The sequence below is a fragment of the Salmo salar genome, chromosome 09 (assembly GCF_965601325.2).
Source record: "Salmo salar chromosome 09, fSalSal1, whole genome shotgun sequence".
Taxonomy (NCBI): domain Eukaryota; kingdom Metazoa; phylum Chordata; class Actinopteri; order Salmoniformes; family Salmonidae; genus Salmo; species Salmo salar.
The window spans coordinates 156,191,099-156,214,064 of NC_138299.1; the positions used below are offsets into that span (position 1 = coordinate 156,191,099).

At 48.7% G+C, this 22,966-nt stretch overlaps 1 protein-coding gene across 1 annotated transcript in view; it reads left to right on the top strand.

Annotated features, from left to right (window-relative positions):
• plch1 (phospholipase C, eta 1) overlaps positions 1–22,966 on the top strand; it is a 154,191-nt gene that overhangs the window by 1,198 nt on the left and 130,027 nt on the right. Inside the window, exon 2 of the mRNA XM_082956476.1 lies at positions 19,249–19,349. Coding sequence (XP_082812602.1) covers positions 19,271–19,349 — 79 coding nt within the window. The 5' untranslated portion in view covers positions 19,249–19,270. The remainder of the gene's footprint in view (positions 1–19,248; positions 19,350–22,966) is intronic.

The window sequence follows — 22,966 nt, forward strand, 5'->3', positions numbered from 1 at the left end:
CCATAAAGTTGGAGCCTTTGTAGTTATTAATCACATAAAATGACGCGGTTGGTCCCCTGAGTCGCACGAGGAGTCATAAAGATAAATAAATATGCCCATTTAAAATAACAGGATCAGATCGCTCAGTACCCCAGCCTCCCACCCGTATCCCTCCTCTACCAGGCACCACATCCAGGGATCAGATCGCTCAGTACCCCAGCCTCCCACCCGTATGCCTCCTCTACCAGGCACCACATCCAGGGATCAGATCGCTCAGTACCCCAGCCTCCCACCCGTATCCCTCCTCTACCAGGCACCACATCCAGGGATCAGATCGCTCAGTACCCCAGCCTCCCACCCGTATCCCTCCTCTACCAGGCACCACATCCAGGGATCAGATCGCTCAGTACCCCAGCCTCCCACCCGTATGCCTCCTCTACCAGGCACCACATCCAGGGATCAGATCGCTCAGTACCCCAGCCTCCCACCCGTATCCCTCCTCTACCAGGCACCACATCCAGGGATCAGATCGCTCAGTACCCCAGCCTCCCCACCCGTATCCCTCCTCTACCAGGCACCACATCCAGGGATCAGATCGCTCAGTACCCCAGCCTCCCCACCCGTATCCCTCCTCTACCAGGCACCACATCCAGGGATCAGATCGCTCAGTACCCCAGCCTCCCTACCCGTATCCCTCCTCTACCAGGCACCACATCCAGGGATCAGATCACTCAGTACCCCAGCCTCCCCACGCGTATCCCTCCTCTACCAGGCACCACATCCAGGGATCAGATCGCTCAGTACCCCAGCCTCCCCACCCGTATCCCTCCTCTACCAGGCACCACATCCAGGGATCAGATCGCTCAGTACCCCAGCCTCCCCACGCGTATCCCTCCTCTACCAGGCACCACATCCAGGGATCAGATCGCTCAGTACCCCAGCCTCCCCACCCGTATCCCTCCTCTACCAGGCACGGCAGCTCCACTACAGGGATCAGGTGTCCAAGACATGGGTGCCAGTCCGGGTATGGTTCAGTCAACTTGTCCTGTTCATGCATGGTTCCTCCTCTGACACAGTGATGATAATGCCCTATACTATGTTGACAACACCTGTGTTTGTTATAGGAGGTCTTTGTGATGGGTGTGTTGTTTTCCTAGGACATTGAGGTAGACGTTGTTGAATGGGGTGGCAGGTAGCCTAGTGGTTAGAGAGTTGGACTAGTAACCGAAAGGTTGCAAGACCGAATCCCCGAGCTGGCAAGGTATAACATCTGTCATTCTGCCCCTGAACAAGGTAGTTAACCCACTGTTCCGTCATTGTAAATAACAATTTGTTCTTAACTGACTTGCCTAGTTTAAATAAAGGTAAAAATAAAAAAGATTTTCCCTAACATCTATTGGACACTTGTTGTGACAGGATGATGGACAGTGTGTCTGGGTGGTTCAGTTGGAGTGGAAACTATCCTCTTTGTTAGCACAGTGAGTCCTAATGAATAATTTAACTATTTCTCTCAGAGGACTAGAGGAGTAGAGGATTGGAGGAGGCAGATATTGGGTTGAAGTGAACCGATCTCTTTGTGGGTCCACTTCTGTAGTGTGTGTCAGTCAAGACACATAATAATGGTTGTATGTGTGAGAAATGGAGATTTAGAAAGAGAGACAGAACGTGTGAGAGAGGACAGGAGTATGAGGTGGGTATACACTCTAAAAAGAAGGTTCCTGTAGTATCCTTTAAGGGTTCTTCAAATTGAAACTGTGGGGGAACCCCTATAAGTTCTTTAAAGAACCATTTAAAAGGATGGATCCTCAAACAACCTTTTGGGGTTCATTTTTTAACTACCCTGTTATTATTATTATTAATAATAATAATAATATTAATACGCATAACAACAATAACACACTAACACACTATTTTAGTTCTCAGTGTTTATTATGATTTTAGTGGCAAAGAAGATTAAAAAAATCTCAATATGAGGTAAACTCCCAGCAGAACCCCAAGTCCAGTGGATATATCCCCTGGTGTGTTGATGTTAATGTGTTGATGTGCTCCGTATCCTCTGTCCTGTTAATGTTAATGTGTTGATGTGCTCCGTATCCTCTGTCCTGTTAATGTTAATGTGTTGATGTGCTCCGTATCCTCTGTCCTGTTAATGTGTTGATGTGCTCCGTATCCTCTGGTGTGTTAATGTTAATGTGTTGATGTGCTCCGTATCCTCTGTCCTGTTAATGTTAATGTGTTGATGTGCTTCGTATCCTCTGGTGTGTTAATGTTAATGTGTTGATGTGCTCCGTATCCTCTGGTGTGTTAATGTTAATGTGTTGATGTGCTCCGTATCCTCTGTCCTGTTAATGTTAATGTGTTGATGTGCTCCGTATCCTCTGTCCTGTTAATGTTAATGTGTTGATGTGCTCCGTATCCTCTGGTGTGTTAATGTTAATGTGTTGATGTGCTCCGTATCCTCTGTCCTGTTAATGTTAATGTGTTGATGTGCTTCGTATCCTCTGGTGTGTTAATGTTAATGTGTTGATGTGCTCCGTATCCTCTGTCCTGTTAATGTTAATGTGTTGATGTGCTCCGTATCCTCTGTCCTGTTAATGTTAATGTGTTGATGTGCTCCGTATCCTCTGGTGTGTTGATGTTAATGTGTTGATGTGCTTCGTATCCTCTGTCCTGTTAATGTTAATGTGTTGATGTGCTCCGTATCCTCTGTCCTGTTAATGTGTTGATGTGCTCCGTATCCTCTGGTGTGTTAATGTTAATGTGTTGATGTGCTCCGTATCCTCTGGTGTGTTAATGTTAATGTGTTGATGTGCTCCGTATCCTCTGTCCTGTTAATGTGTTGATGTGCTTCGTATCCTCTGGTGTGTTGATGTTAATGTGTTGATGTGCTCCGTAACCTCTGGTGTGTTAATGTTAATGTGTTGATGTGCTCCGTATCCTCTGGTGTGTTAATGTTAATGTGTTGATGTGCTCCGTATCCTCTGTCCTGTTAATGTTAATGTGTTGATGTGCTCCGTATCCTCTGGTGTGTTAATGTTAATGTGTTGATGTGCTCCGTATCCTCTGGTGTGTTGATGTTAATGTGTTGATGTGCTCCGTATCCTCTGTCCTGTTAATGTTAATGTGTTGATGTGCTTCGTATCCTCTGGTGTGTTAATGTTAATGTGTTGATGTGCTCCGTATCCTCTGTCCTGTTAATGTTAATGTGTTGATGTGCTCCGTATCCTCTGTCCTGTTAATGTTAATGTGTTGATGTGCTCCGTATCCTCTGGTGTGTTGATGTTAATGTGTTGATGTGCTTCGTATCCTCTGTCCTGTTAATGTTAATGTGTTGATGTGCTCCGTATCCTCTGTCCTGTTAATGTGTTGATGTGCTCTGTATCCTCTGGTGTGTTAATGTTAATGTGTTGATGTGCTCCGTATCCTCTGGTGTGTTAATGTTAATGTGTTGATGTGCTCCGTATCCTCTGTCCTGTTAATGTGTTGATGTGCTTCGTATCCTCTGGTGTGTTGATGTTAATGTGTTGATGTGCTCCGTAACCTCTGGTGTGTTAATGTTAATGTGTTGATGTGCTCCGTATCCTCTGGTGTGTTAATGTTAATGTGTTGATGTGCTCCGTATCCTCTGGTGTGTTAATGTTAATGTGTTGATGTGCTCCGTATCCTCTGGTGTGTTAATGTTAATGTGTTGATGTGCTCCGTATCCTCTGGTGTGTTGATGTTAATGTGTTGATGTGCTCCGTATCCTCTGTCCTGTTAATGTTAATGTGTTGATGTGCTCCGTATCCTCTGTCCTGTTAATGTGTTGATGTGCTCCGTATCCTCTGTCCTGTTAATGTTAATGTGTTGATGTGCTCCGTATCCTCTGGTGTGTTGATGTTAATGTGTTGATGTGCTCCGTATCCTCTGTCCTGTTAATGTTAATGTGTTGATGTGCTCCGTATCCTCTGTCCTGTTAATGTTAATGTGTTGATGTGCTCCGTATCCTCTGGTGTGTTAATGTTAATGTGTTGATGTGCTCCGTATCCTCTGGTGTGTTAATGTTAATGTGTTGATGTGCTCCGTATCCTCTGTCCTGTTGATGTTAATGTGTTGATGTGCTCCGTATCCTCTGGTGTGTTAATGTTAATGTGTTGATGTGCTCCGTATCCTCTGTCCTGTTAATGTTAATGTGTTGATGTGCTCCGTATCCTCTGGTGTGTTAATGTTAATGTGTTGATGTGCTCCGTATCCTCTGTCCTGTTAATGTTAATGTGTTGATGTGCTCCGTATCCTCTGTCCTGTTAATGTTAATGTGTTGATGTGCTCCGTATCCTCTGTCCTGTTAATGTGTTGATGTGCTCCGTATCCTCTGTCCTGTTAATGTTAATGTGTTGATGTGCTCCGTATCCTCTGGTGTGTTGATGTTAATGTGTTGATGTGCTCCGTATCCTCTGTCCTGTTAATGTTAATGTGTTGATGTGCTCCGTATCCTCTGTCCTGTTAATGTTAATGTGTTGATGTGCTCCGTATCCTCTGGTGTGTTAATGTTAATGTATTGATGTGCTCCGTATCCTCTGTCCTGTTAATGTTAATGTGTTGATGTGCTCCGTATCCTCTGTCCTGTTTATGTTAATGTGTTGATGTGCTCCGTATCTTCTGGTGTGTTAATGTTAATGTGTTGATGTGCTCCGTATCCTCTGTCCCGTTAATGTTAATGTGTTGATGTGCTCCGTATCCTCTGGTGTGTTAATGTTAATGTGTTGATGTGCTCCGTATCCTCTGGTGTGTTGATGTTAATGTGTTGATGTGCTCCGTATCCTCTGGTGTGTTAATGTTAATGTGTTGATGTGCTCCGTATCCATAACCAGAATGATTTAGCAGTACATGGTGATAGAACAGGTTTCCTGTTTTATTCATCAGAGGTGAAGGTAGGGTGAAGTCTGTGAATCCAACAAATATTAAAAGATAGAGGGTATCATTATAAAACAATGTCAATATATATCATAACAAGGGAAAAACCTCAAACTGAGGAGATCTTTTACATTTTTTTTCAGTTAAGTGGCTGCACCTGCTGTCCTTTCAAATCCAAATCCAAATGTTTCAGTTGGGCAGTTCGGTTCCTGCAAGAACCCCCACCAACTAAGGAGGTTCCTCGATGAACCCCAACTCCTATGGGGTTCTTGGAATGACCTTTTGGGGGCCATTTTCAGTGCCAAGAACCCTAAGGTTCTTCAGAGTACTTTCAGGATCTTAGAAGAACCCTTGTTGAACCCCTAATTTTTTGTGTGTGTGTTCTCTGTGTCTCTGCCTAGTGCCCACTCTCTCTTTCTAAAGACTGCCAAGTCATCTCATACAAGGCACTCTTTTCATCTCTCTGACCTTATTTGGGATGTTTAAAAAAAATACTAGCACAGAGATAAAGATCAATGTTCAATGATGGAACTGTTGAGACAGCTGAATTCAGACAGTCTATGACTGTTTTTGCTCTGGTTGTATTTTGTTTAAAAGTTGTGTGTGTTGCTGGACTACAGAGACAACTTTCAGATGGAATAAGGATGAAACTAATCAAGCCAAAGTCTGTGGTCCTTCATCTTTGATTGGTCAACAGTAGGGATTCTTCAATAACGTCTTTGTTGTCATTCAACGAGAGATGACTCATTTTCATTGAGAAATACTGCACCAAACATCTTAGTTAGATGAAAAATTGCGTGACTAAGATCTCCTCTGCAAAAACAGCAAAATGTATAACAGATTTCTTAGTTATTTTAGATGAATTCAGACTATTTTGAGGAAGATACTGGCTACAGCGTCTCAAAATGGACAAACAGTACTATTGCCACTTTTTTCTTGTTTTTCAAGCAAAGGTCTTTTAAGGGAGTATGCCGAGCACACTTGTTTGGTTCGCCTAGCTGAGTTTGGCAAAAGCATGCTGACGCATTTACTCTCTCTCTCTCTCTCTCTCTCTCTCTCTCTCTCTCTCTCTCTCTACTGTCTTCCCTGTCTCCACCCTCTCACTGTTGACTACCTCAATGCTCTGCATCACTTCCTGGTAGAAACAGTCAGGGAAGATGTCTCAGTTGGAGGGAGAAGGATCAGTGCTTGAGAAGTGTAACAGGTGTGGTTAAAGGATAAAGTTCAAGGCACTTCCCCTTAACAAGTCATTTCATTTTTTTTAACCTTTATTTAACTAGGCAAGTCAGTTAAGAACAAATTCTTATTTACAATGACGGCCTACCCCGGCAAAACCCAGACGACACTGGGCCAATTGTGCGCCGCCCTATGGGACTTCCAATCATGGCCAAATGTGATGCAGCCTGGATTCAAACCAGGTATTGCAATAGACCACTGCGCCACTCGGGAGTCCCCCCCCCCCCCCCCAACTAAACCACCTGGTATCTGATAACAGGAGAGCAGTGGAGGCTGGTGGGGGGAGCTATAGGTGGACGGGCTCATTGTAATGCCTGGAATGGAATTAATGTGGTTTCAAACACACATTATTTTTTTATTTTTTTAAAACGATGAGCTCTCGACAGTTGGTATTCCCAAGCGGTCTCCTGTCCCAGTACTCGCCACAAGCTTATTTTTTTGACCCCGTTTTCTCCCCGAATTAGGTCCCTTGGCTCACCTCTGCAACTCCTCAATGGGCTCGGGAGAGGGCGAAGGTCGAATCATGCGTCCCCCCAAAATATGACCCTCCTGGCCGTCCTCGGAAACATGACCCACCCGGCCGACTACTTCTTATCACACCGGCTGTAGGGGCACGTCAACACTGCAGTGCTTTGCTTTTGACTGCTGCGCCACCCAGGACACACTCATTCCAGCCATTACAATGAGCCTGCTCTCCTATAGCTCCTCCCACCAGCCTCCACTGCTGGAGAGGTTCCCAGTCCTAAACCACCTGGTAACTGATAACAGGAATGGATAGCAAACCCAGAGGTTCAGACTAAGCCAGGCTTACTCAGTGGTACTTCAGCTGATAGGAGGAACATGGAGAGCATTAGGTCAGGAGGGCTAGAGGAGGGTCTGGGGAGTGTTGCAGAGAAGAGGCAGGGTGAGGATACTGGCCGGGCCAGCCATGATGAAACTCTGTTCTGCTCTGTCCTGTTTGCAGCGGCCCTGCAGGTCTTTAGAGAAGACTGACTTCTCTCTGGGCTGGCTGTAAATAATAGGTGACTTGACCTCCATCTTCAAACTCCAAATGATACATGTGTCTGAATTACTTCAACTCTTAGCCTGAGAATTGCCCTATGCTCGATTGAGGATAAGTGAGGGTGTGTGCGTGCAAATTTATTTATAAAGCCCTTCTTACATCAGCTGATATCTCAAAGTGCTGTACAGAAACCCAGCCTAAAACCCCAAACAGCAAGCAATGCAGGTGTAGAAGCACGGTGGCTAGGAAAAACTCCCTAGAAAGGCCAGAATCTAGGAAGAAACCTAGAGAGGAACCAGGGTATGAGGGGGTGGCCAGTCGTCTTCTGGCTGTGCCGGGTGGAGATTATAACAGAACATGGCCAAGATGTTCAAATGTTCATAGATGACCAGCAGGGTCAGATAATAATAATCACAGTGGATGTCGAGGGTGCAACAGGTCAGCACCTCAGGAGTAAATGTCCGTTGGCTTTTCATAGCCAATCATCCAGAGTATCTCTACCGCTCCTGCTGTCTCTAGAGAGTTGAAAACAGCAGGTCTGGGACAGGATGCACGTCCGGTGAACAGGTCAGCGTTCCATAGCCGCAGGCAGAACAGTTGAAACTGGAGCAGCAGCACGGCCAGGTGGACTGGGGACAGCAAGGAGTCATCAGGCCTGGTAGTCCTGAGGCAGGGTCCTAGGGCTCAGGTCCTCCGAGAGAGAGAAAGAATTAGAGAGAACATACTTAAATTCACACAGGACACCGGATAAGACAAGAGAAATACTCCAGATATAACAGACTGACCCTAGCCCCCCGACACATAAACTACTGCAGTATGAATACTGGAGGCTGAGACAGGAGGGGTCGGGAGACCCTGTGGCCCCGTCCGACGATACCCCCGGACAGGGCCAAACAGGCAGGATATAACCCCACCCACTTTGCCAAAGCACAGCCCCCACACCACTAGAGGGATATCTTGTGTGTTTGTGTGTGATAAATAGTGTATCCTTGCCTGTTATAGTAGTGTAGTAACCTAATAAATAGTGTCTCCTTGCCTGTTATTGTAGTGTAGTAACCTAATAAATAGTGTCTCCTTGCCTGTTATAGTAGTGTAGTAGTCTAATAAATAATGGGGTGTGTGAGTGTGTGTGTAGTAGGAATGGGGTGTGTGAGTGTGTGTGTAGTAGGAATGGGGTGTGTGAGTGTGTGTGTAGTAGGAATGGGGTGTGTGAGGTGTGTGTAGTAGGACTGGGGTGTGTGAGGTGTGTGTAGTAGGAATGGGGTGTGTGGGGTGTGTGTAGTAGGAATGGGGTGTGTGAGTGTGTGTGTAGTAGGAATGGGGTGTGTGAGTGTGGGTGTAGTAGGAATGGGGTGTGTGAGTGTGTGTGTAGTAGGAATGGGGTGTGTGAGTGTGTGTGTAGTAGGAATGGTGTGTGTGAGTGTGTGTGTAGTAGGAATGGGGTGTGTGAGTGTGTGTGTGTGTGTGGTAGGAATGGGGTGTGTGAGTGTGTGTGTGTAGTAGGAATGGGGTGTGTGAGTGTGTGTGTAGTAGGAATGGGGGGTGTGTGTAGTAGGAATGGGGTGTGTGAGGTGTGTGTAGTAGGAATTGGGTGTGTGAGTGTGTGTGTAGTAGGAATGGGGTATGTGTGTAGTAGGAATGGGGTGTGTGAGTGTGTGTGTAGTAGGAATGGGGTGTGTGTGTAGTAGGAATGGGGTGTGTGAGGTGTGTGTAGTAGGAATGGGGTGTGTGAGTGTGTGTGTAGTAGGAATGGGGTGTGTGAGGTGTGTGTAGTAGGAATGGGGTGTGTGAGTGTGTGTGTAGTAGGAATGGGGTGTGTGTGTAGTAGGAATGGGGTGTGTGTGTAGTAGGAATGGGGTGTGTGAGTGTGTGTGTAGTAGGAATGGGGTGTGTGAGTATGTGTGTAATAGGAATGTGGGGTGTGTGAGTGTGTGTGTAGTAGGAATGGGGTGTGTGAGTGTGTGTGTAATAGGAATGTGGGGTGTGTGAGTGTGTGTAGTAGGAATGGGGTGTGTGAGTGTGTGTGTGTAGTAGGAATGGGGTGTGTGAGTGTGTGTGTAGTAGGAATGGGGTGTGTGAGTGTGTGTGTGTAGTAGGAATGGGGTGTGTGAGTGTGTGTGTAGCAGGAATGGGGTGTGTGAGTGTGTGTGTAGTAGGAATGGGGTGTGTGAGTGTGTGTGTAGTAGGAATGGGGTGTGTGAGTGTGTGTGTGTAGTAGGAATGGGGTGTGTGAGTGTGTGTGTAGTAGGAAAGGGGTGTGTGAGTGTGTGTGTAGTAGGAATGGGGTGTGTGAGTGTGTGTGTAGTAGGAATGGGTTGTGTGAGTGTGTGTGTAGTAGGAATGGGGTGTGTGAGTGTGTGTGTAGTAGGAATGGGGTGTGTGAGTGTGTGTGTAGTAGGAATGGGGTGTGTGAGTGTGTGTGTAGTAGGAATGGGGTGTGTGAGTGTGTGTGTAGTAGGAATGGGGTGTGTGAGTGTGTGTGTAGTAGGAATGGGGTGTGTGAGGTGTGTGTAGTAGGACTGGGGTGTGTGAGGTGTGTGTAGTAGGAATGGGGTGTGTGGGGTGTGTGTAGTAGGAATGGGGTGTGTGAGTGTGTGTGTAGTAGGAATGGGGTGTGTGAGTGTGTGTGTAGTAGGAAAGGGGTGTGTGAGTGTGTGTGTAGTAGGAATGGGGTGTGTGAGTGTGTGTGTAGTAGGAATGGGGTGTGTGAGTGTGTGTGTAGTAGGAATGGGGTGTGTGAGTGTGTGTGTAGTAGGAATGGGGTGTGTGAGTGTGTGTGTAGTAGGAATGGGGTGTGTGAGTGTGTGTGTAGTAGGAATGGGTTGTGTGAGTGTGTGTGTAGTAGGAATGGGGTGTGTGAGACAGATGCTCTCTTTGTGTGTAATTTTGATATGATGGCCAATCTAATTTAGACACACACACATATATAAGGAGGCTGAATTGAAGGCTGGCAAAGCCGATCGATCACCTTTTGACTCATTGACTTATCTCAAAAACCACAGCTGGTGTTTCAGTTTGGGATGAAAGCAGAAGCACTGTGTGTGTGTGTGTGTGTGTGTGTGTGTGTGTGTGTGTGTGTGTGTGTGTGTGTGTGTGTGTGTGTGTGTGTGTGTGTGTGTGTGTGTGTGTGTGTGTGTGTGTGTGTGTGTGTGGAAAAAAGGGGAGATAGTGTGAGAGGAAGAAATTGAGAGAGGGAAGAGTGTGAGAGAGGAAGAGAGGGAAGAGAGGTAGAGAGGGGAGAGAGTGTGAGAGAGGGAAGAGAGGGAGAGAGGAAGGGAGTGAGAGAGAAAGAGAGGGAGAGAGGGGAGAGAGGAAGAGGGGACGAGAGAGGGAAGAGAGTGAGAGAGGGGAGAGAGTGTCAGAGGAAGAGAGTGAGAGATGAAGAGAGTGAGAAAGGGAAGAGAGTGAGAGGGGAAGAGAGTGAAAGAGGGGAGAGAGGAAGAGAGTGAGAGAGGGGAAAGAGTATGAGAGGGGAGAGAGTAAGAGAGAGGGGAGAGTGGAAGAGAGTGAGAGAGGGGAGGGAGGGGAGAGAGTGTCAGAGGAAGAGAGTGAGAGAGTGAGAGAGCGAAGAGAGGAAGAGAGTGAGAGAGGAGGAGAGGGAGAGAGGGAAAAGAGTGAGAGAGGGAAGAGAGTGAGAGAGGGAGAGATTGAGTGGAAGAGAGTGAGAGAGGAAGAGATTGAGAGTGGAAGAGAGTGATAGAGGGGAGAGAGGAAGAGAGTGAGAGAGGAAGAGTGAGAGAGGGAGAGTGGGGAGAGGAAGAGAGTGATAGAGGGGAAAGAGGAAGAGAGGAAGAGAGGGGAGAGAGAGAGAGGGAAGAGAGGGAGAGAGGGGAGAGAGTGTCAGAGGAAGAGAGGGAGAGAGGGGAGAGGAAGAGAGTGATAGAGGGGAAAGAGGAAGAGAGGGGAGAGAGGAAGAGAGTGAGAGAGGAAGAGAGAGAGAGGGGAGAGGAAGAGAGTGATAGAGGGGAAAGAGGAAGAGAGTGAGAGAGGGGAGGGGAGAGAGTGTCAGAGGAAGAGAGTGAGAGAGGGAAGAGGGAGAGAGGGGACAGGGTGTCAGAGGAAGAGAGTGAGAGAGGGAAGAGAGGAAGAGGTTGAGAGTGGAAGAGAGTGAGAGAGGGGAGAGAGGGCGAGAGCAAGAGAGGGGAGAGAGTGAGAGAGGGGAGAGAGGGGAGAGAGTGAGAGAGGGGAGAGAGTGATAGAGGATGAAATGAAAACAGAGTAGAAAAACCTCTAGTCTAGAAAAAACAATAGGTGAGAGAAACAGATGTAATCTCATTGTAGAACTGTGGTGTGTAAAGCTAATGACCATCCCTTAAACCCCACCCTCCACCAACCACCCATCCCTTAACCTCCACCCCCCTCCAATCTCCAAACTCCCATACCTAAACCTTCACCCTCCACCAACCTCCAATCCCTAAACCTCCACCCCCCTCCAGTCTCCAATCTCCCATCCCTAAACTGTCACCCTCTACCAACCTCCCATCCCTAAACCTCCACCAACCTCCCATCCCTTAATATCCACCCCCCTCCAGTCTCCAATCTCCCATCCCCAAACTGTCACCCTCCACCAACCTCCCATTGCTAAACCTCCACCAACCTCCCATCCCTAAACCTCCACCAACCTCCCATCCCTAAACCTCCACCAACCTCCCATCCCTTAATATCCACCCCCCTCCAGTCTCCAATCTCCCATCCCCAAACTGTCACCCTCCACCAACCTCCCATTGCTAAACCTCCACCAACCTCCCATCCTTAAACCTCCACCAACCTCCCATCCCTAAACCTCCACCCTCATCTAACCTCTCATCCCTAAACCTCCACCAACCTCCCATCCCTAAACCTCCACCCTCATCTAACCTCTCATCCCTAAACCTCCACCAACCTCCCGTCCCTAAACCTCCACCCTCATCTAACCTCTCATCCCTAAACCTCCACCAACCTCCCATCCCTAAACCTCCACCCTCATCCAACCTCTCATCCCTAAACCTCCACCAACCTCCCATCCCTAAACCTCCACCCTCATCTAACCTCTCATCCCTAAACCTCCACCAACCTCCCATCCCTAAACCTCCACCCTCATCTAACCTCTCATCCCTAAACCTCCACCAACCTCCCATCCCTAAACCTCCACCCTCATCTAACCTCTCATCCCTAAACCTCCACCAACCTCCCATCCCTAAACCTCCACCCTCATCTAACCTCTCATCCCTAAACCTCCACCAACCTCCCATCCCTAAACCTTCACTCCCCTCCAACCTCCCACCCCTAAATCTCCACCCTCCTCCAACAGTCCATCCCTACACCTCCACCCTCCTCCAACCGCCCATCCCTACACCTCACCTTCCTCCAACCTCCCATCCCTAAATCACCACCCTCCTCCAACTTCCCATCCTTTAACCTCCACCCTCCTCCGATCTCCCATCCCTAAACCTCCACCAACCTCCCATCCCTACACCTCCACCCTCCTCCAACCTCCCATCCCTACAGCTCCACCCCTCCTCCTAAGCCTCCCATTCCTAAACCTCCACCTATCTCCCATCCCTAAACCTCCAACCTCCTCCAACCTCCAACCTCCCATGCCTAAACCTCCACCAGCCTCCCATACCTAAACCTCAATCTTCCTCCCATCCCTACACCTCCACCCTCCTCCAACCTCCCACCCCTAAACCTCCACCCTCCTCCAACTTCCCATCCCTAAATCTCCTCCAACATCCCACCCCTAAATCTTCACCCTCTTCCAACAGTCCATCCCTACACCTCCACCCTCCTCCAACCGCCCATCACTACATCTCACCTTCCTCCAACTTCCCATCCTTTAACCTCCACCCTCCTCCGATCTCCCATCCCTAAACCTCCACCAACCTCCCATACCTAAACCTCCACCATCCTCCCATCCCTACACCTCCAACCTCCACCAATCTCCCATCCCTACATCTCCACCATCCACCAATCTCCCATCCTTACACCTCCACCCTCCACCAACCTCCCATCCCTACACCTCCACCTACCTACCTCCCATCCTTAAACCTCCACCCTCCTCCAACCTCCCATCCCTAAACCCTCCTCCAGCCTCCCATCCCTACACCTCCACCCTCCTCCAATCTCCCATACCTAAACCTCCACCTACCTACCTCCCATCCCTACACCTCCACCCTCCTCCAACCTCCCATCCCTAAATCTCCACCCCCTCCAACCTCCCATCCCTAAATCTCCACCCTCCTCCAACCTCTTATTCCTAAATCTCCAACCTCTCATCCCTAAACCTCCAATAACCTCCCATCCCTACACCTCCAGCCTCCTCCAACCTCCCATCCCAAAATCTCCACCCTCCTCCAACTTCCCATCCTTTAACCTCCACCCTTCTCCAACCAACCACCCATGCCTAAACCTTAACAAACCTCTGATCCCTAAGCATCCACCCTCCACCAACCTCCCATCCCTACACCTCCACCTTCCACCAACCTCCCATCCCTACACCCCCACCAACCTCCCATCCCTACTCCTCCACCATCCACCAATCTCCCATCCCTACACCTCCACCATCCACCAATCTCCATCCCTACACCTCCACCATCCACCAATCTCCCATCCCTACACCTCCACCCTCCACCAACCTCCCATCCCTACACCTCCACCCTCCACCAACCTCCCATCCCTACACCTCCACCCTCCTCCAACCTCCCATCCCTACACCTCCACCCTCCTCCAACCTCCCATCCCTAAATCTCCACCTTCCTCCAACCTCCCATACCTAAACCTCCACCTACCTACCTCCCATCCCTACACCTCCACCCTCCTCCAACCTCCCATCCCTAAACCTCCTCCTGCCTCCCATCCCTACACCTCCACCCTCCTCCAATCTCCCATACCTAAACCTCCACCTACCATTCTCCCATCCCTACACCTCCACCTACCTACCTCCCATCCCTACACCTCCACCCTCCTCCAACCTCCCATCCCTAAACCTCCTCCAGCCTCCCATCCCTACACCTCCACCCTCCTCCAATCTCCCATACCTAAACCTCCACCTACCTACCTCCCATCCCTACACCTCCACCCTCCTCCAACCTCCCATCCCTAAATCTCCACCCTCCTCCAACCTCTTATTCCTACATCTCCAACCTCTCATCCCTAAACCTCCAATAACCTCCCATCCCTACACCTCCACCCTCCTTCAACCTCCCATCCCTAATTTTCCACCCTCCTCTAACCTCCTCCAACCTCCCATCCCAAAATCTCCACCCTCCTCCATCTTCCCATCCCTTAACCTCCACCCTTCTCCAACCACCCATGCCTAAACCTTAACAAACCTCTGATCCCTAAGCATCCACCCTCCACCAACCTCCCATCCCTACACCTCCACCCTCCACCAACCTCCCATCCCTACACCTCCACCCTCCTCCAACCGCCCATCCCTAAACCTCCCCCTCCTCCAACATCCCATTCCTAAATCTCCACCATCCTCCCATCCCTACATCTCCTCCTCCCACCCTTCTCTCTCCCCATACCTCCTCCTCCCACCCCTCTCTCCCCATCTCTCCTCCTCCCACCCCTCCCTCCCCCATCCCTCCAACCTCCCACCCCTCTCTTCCCCCACCCTGTCTCCAGGCCCTGTTGTCCTGTGGTCCCTGGTGTATGAGTCAGTCTGCCTCAGTGCCTCCTGCTATTAGTCATTTGGTGTTTGTCATTAACGGAGGAACTGACAATACACACACACACACACACACACACACACACACACACACACACACACACACACACACACACACACGCGCACACGCACACACACACACACACACACGCGCACACGCACCACACACACACACACACACACACACACACACACACACACACACACACACACACACACACACACACACACACACACACACACTTCACTTATCTCATTACCCATGAGGCTTTGCAGTTGAGCCCTTATAGAACACTTCCTTATTACCCATGAGTGTGCAGGTGAGGTCTCTTGGGTTGGATCAGCTTGAGGATAACTTCATCCACTGTGACACAGCCTTCACAATGAGGGAATATCTACTCTGCATGACACAGCCTTCAGAATGAGGGAATATCTACTCTGCATGACACAGCCTTCACAATGAGGGAATATCTACTCTGCATGACACAGCCTTCAGAATGAGGGAATATTCTACTCTGCATGACACAGCCTTCAGAATGAGGGAATATCTACTCTGCATGACACAGCCTTCAGAATGAGAGGGAATATCTACTCTGCATGACACAGCCTTCAGAATGAGGGAATATCTACTCTGCATGACACAGCCTTCAGAATGAGGGAATATCTACTCTGCATGACAGAGCCTTCAGAGAGGACAACTAAATCAAGTTTATTTGTCACGTGCACCGAATACAACAGGTGTAGACCTTACAGTGAAATGCTTACTTACAGGCCCTAACCAACATGGCAATTTTTAAGTAAAAAATAGGTATTAGGTGAACAATAGATAAGTAAAGAAAAAAAATCAACAGTAGAAAGACTTACATTTATTAATGAGGGCATATTTTCACACGACTCCATTGGACAGGAATGAGCAGATTGTGTTCCCCTGGGCTAGTGGGTGGCTTGGGTTACAGAGAGGAGCGGCATGCTCACATCACCACAGCATGACAACACACTCCTGCCCATTAATACCATTCCCCCTGGGCCAAACCACCGTGGATCTCAGCGACGACATTCTCTGTCTAGTTACAGGCGGAATGCTAAGTCTATGTGGCAGACGGAATACTAAGTCAAGAACTTCCTATATGAGATCTGACAATGCTATTTGTCTTTATGGAAGAGAGGAGAGAGAGCCAGGCAGCATTTCACTATTTCATCTATGTGCTTGTATAAATGTAATGTATTTTTCACATTTGATCAGTGTTTGGATGTCATAGTTCTACGGTCTACAAGGATAGATATTATGGGTTTGTAGGAGCTATATTAGATCCATGTAAATTAACCCTTGCAGCGAAAGACCACATGTGTGTTTTTTTTTATTCTGACATTAGCCAAGCCTAGCTTTATTGTAAAGCTATGGACGGTAGTGTGAATAGACGAATAGCAAAAAAAAGAAAAAAATGTCTTCCACCATAAAACTACCATATCAGAATAAAGGTGCAGAGGTAAACCTCTGAGTAATTTGTAACTTCCAGTCTCCATCCTGTCATGTCTCTGTCTACTGGCAGCCTGTCACAGTGGACTGGTTACTCAGGGCAGTGACCTCTCACCTCCAACCCCAGCTCAGGCCTCATCTCCTGCTACTTATCAGTCCCCTCTCACCTCCAACCCCAATCCAGACCAGCTCCCGTTCTGTCAGTCTCCTCTCACCTCCAACCCCAGTCCAGACCAGCTCCCGTTCTGTCAGTCTCCTCTCACCTCCAACCCCAGTCCGGACCAGCTCCCGTTCTGTCATTCTCCTCTCACCTCCAACCCCAGTCCGGACCAGCTCCCGTTCTGTCAGTCTCCTCCCACCTCTAACCCCAGTCCAGACCAGCTCCCGTTCTGTCAGTCTCCTCTCACCTCCAACCCCAGTCCGGACCAGCTCCCGTTCTGTCAGTCTCCTCTCACCTCCAACCCCAGTCCGGACCAGCTCCCGTTCTGTCAGTCTCCTCTCACCTCCAACCCCAGTCCGGACCAGCTCCCGTTCTGTCAGTCTCCTCTCACCTCCAACCCCAGTCCGGACCAGCTCCCGTTCTGTCAGTCTCCTCTCACCTCCAACCCCAGTCCAGACCAGCCCCCGTTCTGTCAGTCTCCTCTCACCTCCAACCCCAGTCCGGACCAGCTCCCGTTCTGTCAGTCTCCTCTCACCTCCAACCCCAGTCCGGACCAGCTCCCGTTCTATCAGTCCCCTCTCACCTCCAACCCCAGTCCAGACCAGCTCCTGTTCTATCAGTCCCCTCTCACCTCCAACCCCAGTCCAGACCAGCTCCCGTTCTGTCAGTCTCCTCTCACCTCCAACCCCAGTCCAGACCAGCTCCCGTTCTGTCAGTCTCCTCTCACCTCCAACCCCAGTCCAGACCAGCTCCCGTTCTGTTAGTCTCCTCCCACCTCCAACCCCAGTCCAGACCAGCTCCCGTTCTATCAGTCTCCTCTCACCTCCAAGCCCAGTCCAGACCAGCTCCCGTTCTGTCAGTCTCCTCTCACCTCCAACCCCAGTCCAGACCAGCTCCCGTTCTGTCAGTCTCCTCCCACCTCCAACCCCAGTCCAGACCAGCTCCCGTTCTGTCAGTCTCCTCTCACCTCCAACCCCAGTCCAGACCAGCTCCCGTTCTGTCAGTCTCCTCCCACCTCCAACCCCAGTCCAGACCAGCTCCCGTTCTATCCACCTCTACTCTACCACTCTGTTTGCTCCCCTTAACCATCAGTCTCTTCCTTCCTTCCTTCCTTCCTTCCTTCCTTCCTTCCTTCCTTCCTTCCTTCCTTCCTTCCTTCCTTCCTTCCTTCCTTCCTTCCTTCCTTCCTTCCTTCCTTCCTTCCTTCCTTCCTTCCTTCCTTCCTCCCTCCCTCCCTCCCTCCCTCTCCTCCCTCCCTCCCTCCCTCTCTCTCTCTTTCTTTCTTTCTTTCTTTCTTTCTTTCTTTCTTTCTTTCTTTCTTCTCTTTCTTTCTTTCTTTCTTTCTTTCTTTCTTTCTTTCTTTCTTTCTTCCTCTCTCTCTCATCATTCATCTCCTCTCCTCCTCTTTGTTTTCCCACATGTTCCTGGTCCGTCACCCTGTGATTTACAGCCTCTGTCTACAGAATTCAGGAGCAGCACCTGACAGGCTGGGGTGTCTGGTGTCAGCTGACCTGAGGGGAGGAGTCTGTCTACAGAATTCAGGAGCAGCTCCTCTGTAGAGACCAGAGTTCAGGAGCAGCTCCTCTGTATAGACCAGAGTTCAGGAGCAGCTCCTCTGTAGAGACCAGAGTTCAGGAGCAGCTCCTGTGTAGAGACCAGAGTTCAGGAGCAGCTCCTCTGTAGAGACCAGAGTTCAGGAGCAGCTCCTCTGTAGAGACCAGAGTTCAGGAGCAGCTCCTCTGTAGAGACCAGAGTTCAGGAGCAGCTCCTCTGTAGAGACCAGAGTTCAGGAGCAGCTCCTCTGTAGAGACCAGAGTTCAGGAGCAGCTCCTCCGTAGAGACCAGAGTTCAGGAGCAGCTCCTCTGTAGAGACCAGAGTTCAGGAGCAGCTCCTCCGTAGAGACCAGAGTTCAGGAGCAGCTCCTCTGTAGAGACCATAGTTCAGGAGCAGCTCCTCTGTAGAGACCAGAGTTCAGGAGCAGCTCCTCTGTAGAGACCAGAGTTCAGGAGCAGCTCCTCTGTAGAGACCAGAGTTCAGGAGCAGCTCCTCCGTAGAGACCAGAGTTCAGGAGCAGCTCCTCTGTAGAGACCAGAGTTCAGGAGCAGCTCCTGTGTAGAGACCAGAGTTCAGGAGCAGCTCCTCTGTAGAGACCAGAGTTCAGGAGCAGCTCCTGTGTAGAGACCAGAGTTCAGGAGCAGCTCCTCTGTAGAGACCAGAGTTCAGGAGCAGCTCCTCTGTAGAGACCAGAGTTCAGGAGCAGCTCCTCTGTAGAGACCAGAGTTCAGGAGCAGCTCCTCTGTAGAGACCAGAGTTCAGGAGCAGCTCCTCTGTAGAGACCATAGTTCAGGAGCAGCTCCTCTGTAGAGACCAGAGTTCAGGAGCAGCTCCTCCGTAGAGACCAGAGTTCAGGAGCAGCTCCTCTGTAGAGACCAGAGTTCAGGAGCAGCTCCTCCGTAGAGACCAGAGTTCAGGAGCAGCTCCTCTGTAGAGACCAGAGTTCAGGGGTTATAGTCCACACTTTAGGCTCTTTGAGGTGAAAGTGGTATTTTATTGTAGGGCTGTCACGTCTGGTGCCCCCTATTCCACACAAAGTCAATGATTCAGGAGCTACACAAGTTTAATCAGTCCATCACATTTTATAAAGCCATTTTTTTTACATTGTCACAAAGTTTTTTACAGATACCCAGCCTAAAGCCCCAAAGAGAAAGCAATGCAGAGGCAGAAGCACAGTGGCTATGAAAAGCTCCCTAGAAGGCAGGAACCCTAGAGAGGAGCCAGGAAAAAAAAAATCTTAAGCCTATGGTGAACTGTATTGTGTCCAGTCTCACGCTTTTCTCCTCCTTCACAGGTCTCCCATCCCTCCCACCGCCATGAGTTCCTGGGTTGTGAACAGGAAAGGAGGGCCGCAGTACTGCCATCACTTCCTCACAGACAACAGCATCTTTCATGGTGAGTGTCACACACACACACACATAAGCAAGCACACAGTTCTCTATTTCTCTATGTCTACAGATATCTTCATTTGACCAGTTTGTCACAGCAGGAAAATAATCTTACAATAACAGGAAATGTGTATTATTATGTGCATCATGGGCCAGATCAAATTTCAACATCTTTACAACATCCATGGACGTTGGTGTTGGACGGTGCACACTGGGACATCACGTCTGCGTTCCCCTGCTCAGACATTTCAAGCATTAACCAAGGTCATGGACTGACACCTGTCATCAGACACCAGACTGCTATAACATATGATGTGGTTAGCTTATACAGAAAATACACTATATATACAAAAGTATGTGGACACCCCTTCAAATTAGTGGGTTCAGCTATTTCATCCACACCTGTTGCTGACAGGTGTATAAAATCGAGCACACACCCATGCAATCTCCATAGACAAAACATTGGCAGTAGAATGGCCTTACTGAAGAGCTCAGTGACTTTCAACGTGGCACCGTCATAGGATGCCATCTTTCCAACAAGTCAGTTCGTCAAATGTCTGCCCTGCTAGAGCTGCCCCGGTCAACTGTAAGTGCTGTTATTGTGTAGTGGAAACACCGAGGAGCAACAACGGCTCAGCCGCGAAGTGGTAGGCCACACAAGCTCACAGAACGTTACCGCCGAGTCTTGAAGTGCGTAGTGTGTAAAAATTGTCTGTCCTCGGTTGCAACACTCACTACTGAGTTCCAAACTGCCACTGGAAGCAACGTCAGCACAAGAACTGTTTGTCTGGAGCTTCATGAAATGGGTTTCCATGGCCGAGCAGCCACACACAAGACAAGATCACCATGCGCAATGCCAAGCGTCTGCTGGAGTGGTTTAAAGCTCGCCGCCATTGGTCTCTGGAGTAGTGGAAATGTGTTCTCTGAAGTGATGTATCACGCTTCACAATCTGGCAGTCCGACGGATGAATCTGGGTTTGGCGGATGCCAGGAGAACACTACCTGCCCGAATGCATGGTGCCAACTGTAAAGTTTGGTGGATGAGGAATAATGGTTGTGGGCTGTTTTTCATGGTTCGGGCCCTTTAGTTCCAGTGAAGGGAAATCTTAATGCTACAGCATACAATGAGCATTCTAGACGATTCTGTGCTTCCAACTTTGTGGCAACAGTTTGTGGGAGGCCCTTTCCTGTTTCATCATGACAATGCCCTCGTGCACAAAGTGAGGGCCATACTGAAATGGTTTGTCGAGATCAGTGTGGGAGAACTTGACTGGCCTGCACAGAGCCCTGACCTCAACCCCATCGAACACCTTTGGGATGAATTGGAACACCGATTGCGAACCAGGCCTAATCACCCAACATCAGTGCCCGACCTCACTAATACTCTTGTGGCTGAATGGAAGCAAGTCCCTGCAGCAATGTTCCAACATCTAGTGGAAAGCCTTCCCAGAAGAGTGGAGGCTGTTATAGCAGCAAAGGGGGGATTAATACCCATGATTTTGGAATGAGATGTTCGACGAGCAGGTGTCCACATACTTTTGGTCATGTAGTGTACCTATCCAGGCGTGGTCAGTAGCGGTGCGTGGGTTAAATCACTGGGGAAGTGAAGCCAGAAAAAAACATATTACAACCTATGTGTTACCGTTATATATAGGCATAAGGCGGCAGAAAGAATTCAACCACACATTTGTTTCATCACAAAACTAGATAGCAACCTCTGTCCAGTGAAATTTTGTCGTTGTTGTTGTCCTAGGCTACCTGGCTAAAATACCTGCTCGTTAACCTAACTTACTTTCATGGGTAACAATGCGCCAGGCCAGCTAGTTAACATTAGCCTACTACATCAAGCCACATGTTGAACTTCCATCCTCTCAGGCCAGGGGCACAATATATGAATGTATGGTTTGATCAAAATCGCCGTTATAATCATTGGCTAGTACGGAGAATTAAGCCTAAATCCCTATCTCCATCCATGGCTAATTTAGGAAGGGGATGGTTTTAGCTAGCTAGCTAGCCATGGGACGACAATGACCCAACGAGATGCAACAATTACGTTCTGCTTTTGATGTCATGTGATTGGTGTGAAGCCAAATCCAAACTGGCTTCCCTTGACACATTTTTTTGATGTGCCAGGACCATTCACAGTTGAGCTCACTCAGTTTAGCTCAACACTAATTGACTATTATTATAATTTTTTATCAAGGGAGGTCAAATACTCACTGGCTTCCCTTGCATTCAACGCTACGGGTTGCAACAATGTCCTACTCTTTCTGATCAGACAGCATCAGATCGGTAGGCTACACATTCTGAGAAAGAGGGGCGCTGTTTTACTTGCTAGGATGCTTTCTCCAGTGAGATACATGCAGCCTCTTGCAAATTGAAGGAGAAAGAATGAAACACAGAGAAAGGAAAGATACATTATTTTATATGTTTAAAAAAAAAATATGTATTGGTCTATTTTTGGGGGAAGCCTGGCTTCCTTTGGCATCCATGAGTACATGCCACTGGGCATTGTAAGATCTGGCATGTGTCAGCAACACCTGGGCAGAGGAACGCTCTCAACAGACAAAAAGATCTGCTGCATATGTCAGATCAATCTGAAATGACCATAAACATTTCAACCGAGCTATAACACGGATCTTCAGCCCAAACAATAAATCCTCCAGAACAGGTATTCCAGGGGTATGCGCAATGCCGTCGGGGTACGCCAAATAAAAATGTGATGCACATTTTTTTTTAAATAGAATTTTGCTTTTAATATAAACTATATAAAATCTAAAAATATCAAATATAAATATCAAATATAAAAAAAAGAAATGTCCTCTCACTGTCAACTGCGTTTATTTTCAGCAAACTTAACATGTGTAAATATTTGTATGAACATAACAAGATTCAACAACTGAGACATAAACTGAATAAGTTCCACAGACATGTGATGAACAGAAATGGAATAATGTGTCCCTGAACAAAGGGGGGGTCAAACTCAAAAGTAACAGTCAGTATCTGGTGTGGCCACCAGCTGCATTAGGTACTGTATTGCATCTCCTCCTCATGGACTGCACCAGATTTGCCAGTTCTTGCTGTGCGATGCTACTCCACCCTTCCACTTGCAAGTTCCCGGACATTTCTGGGGGGAATGGCCCAAGCCCTCACCCTCCGATCCAACAGGTCCCAGATGTGCTCAATAAGATTGAGATCCGGGCTCTTCGCTGGCCATGGCAGAACACTGACATTCCTGTCTTGCAGGAAATCACGCACAGAACGAGCAGTATGGCTGGTGGCATTGTCATGCTGGAGGGTCATGTCAGGATGAGCCTGCAGGAAGGGTACCACATGAGGGAGGAGGATGTCTTCCCTGTAACGCACAGCGTTGAGATTGCCTGCAATGACCAACAAGCTCAGTCCGATGATGCTGTGACACACCGCCCCAGACCATGACGGACCCTCCATCTCCAAATTGATCCCGCTCCAGAGTACAGGCATCGGTGTAACGCTCATTCTTTCGACGATAAACGCAAATCCAACCATCACCCCTGGTGAGACAAAACCGTGACTCATCAGTAAAGAGCACTTTTTGCCAGTCCTGTCTGGTCCAGCGATGGTCGGTTTGTGCCCATAGGGGAC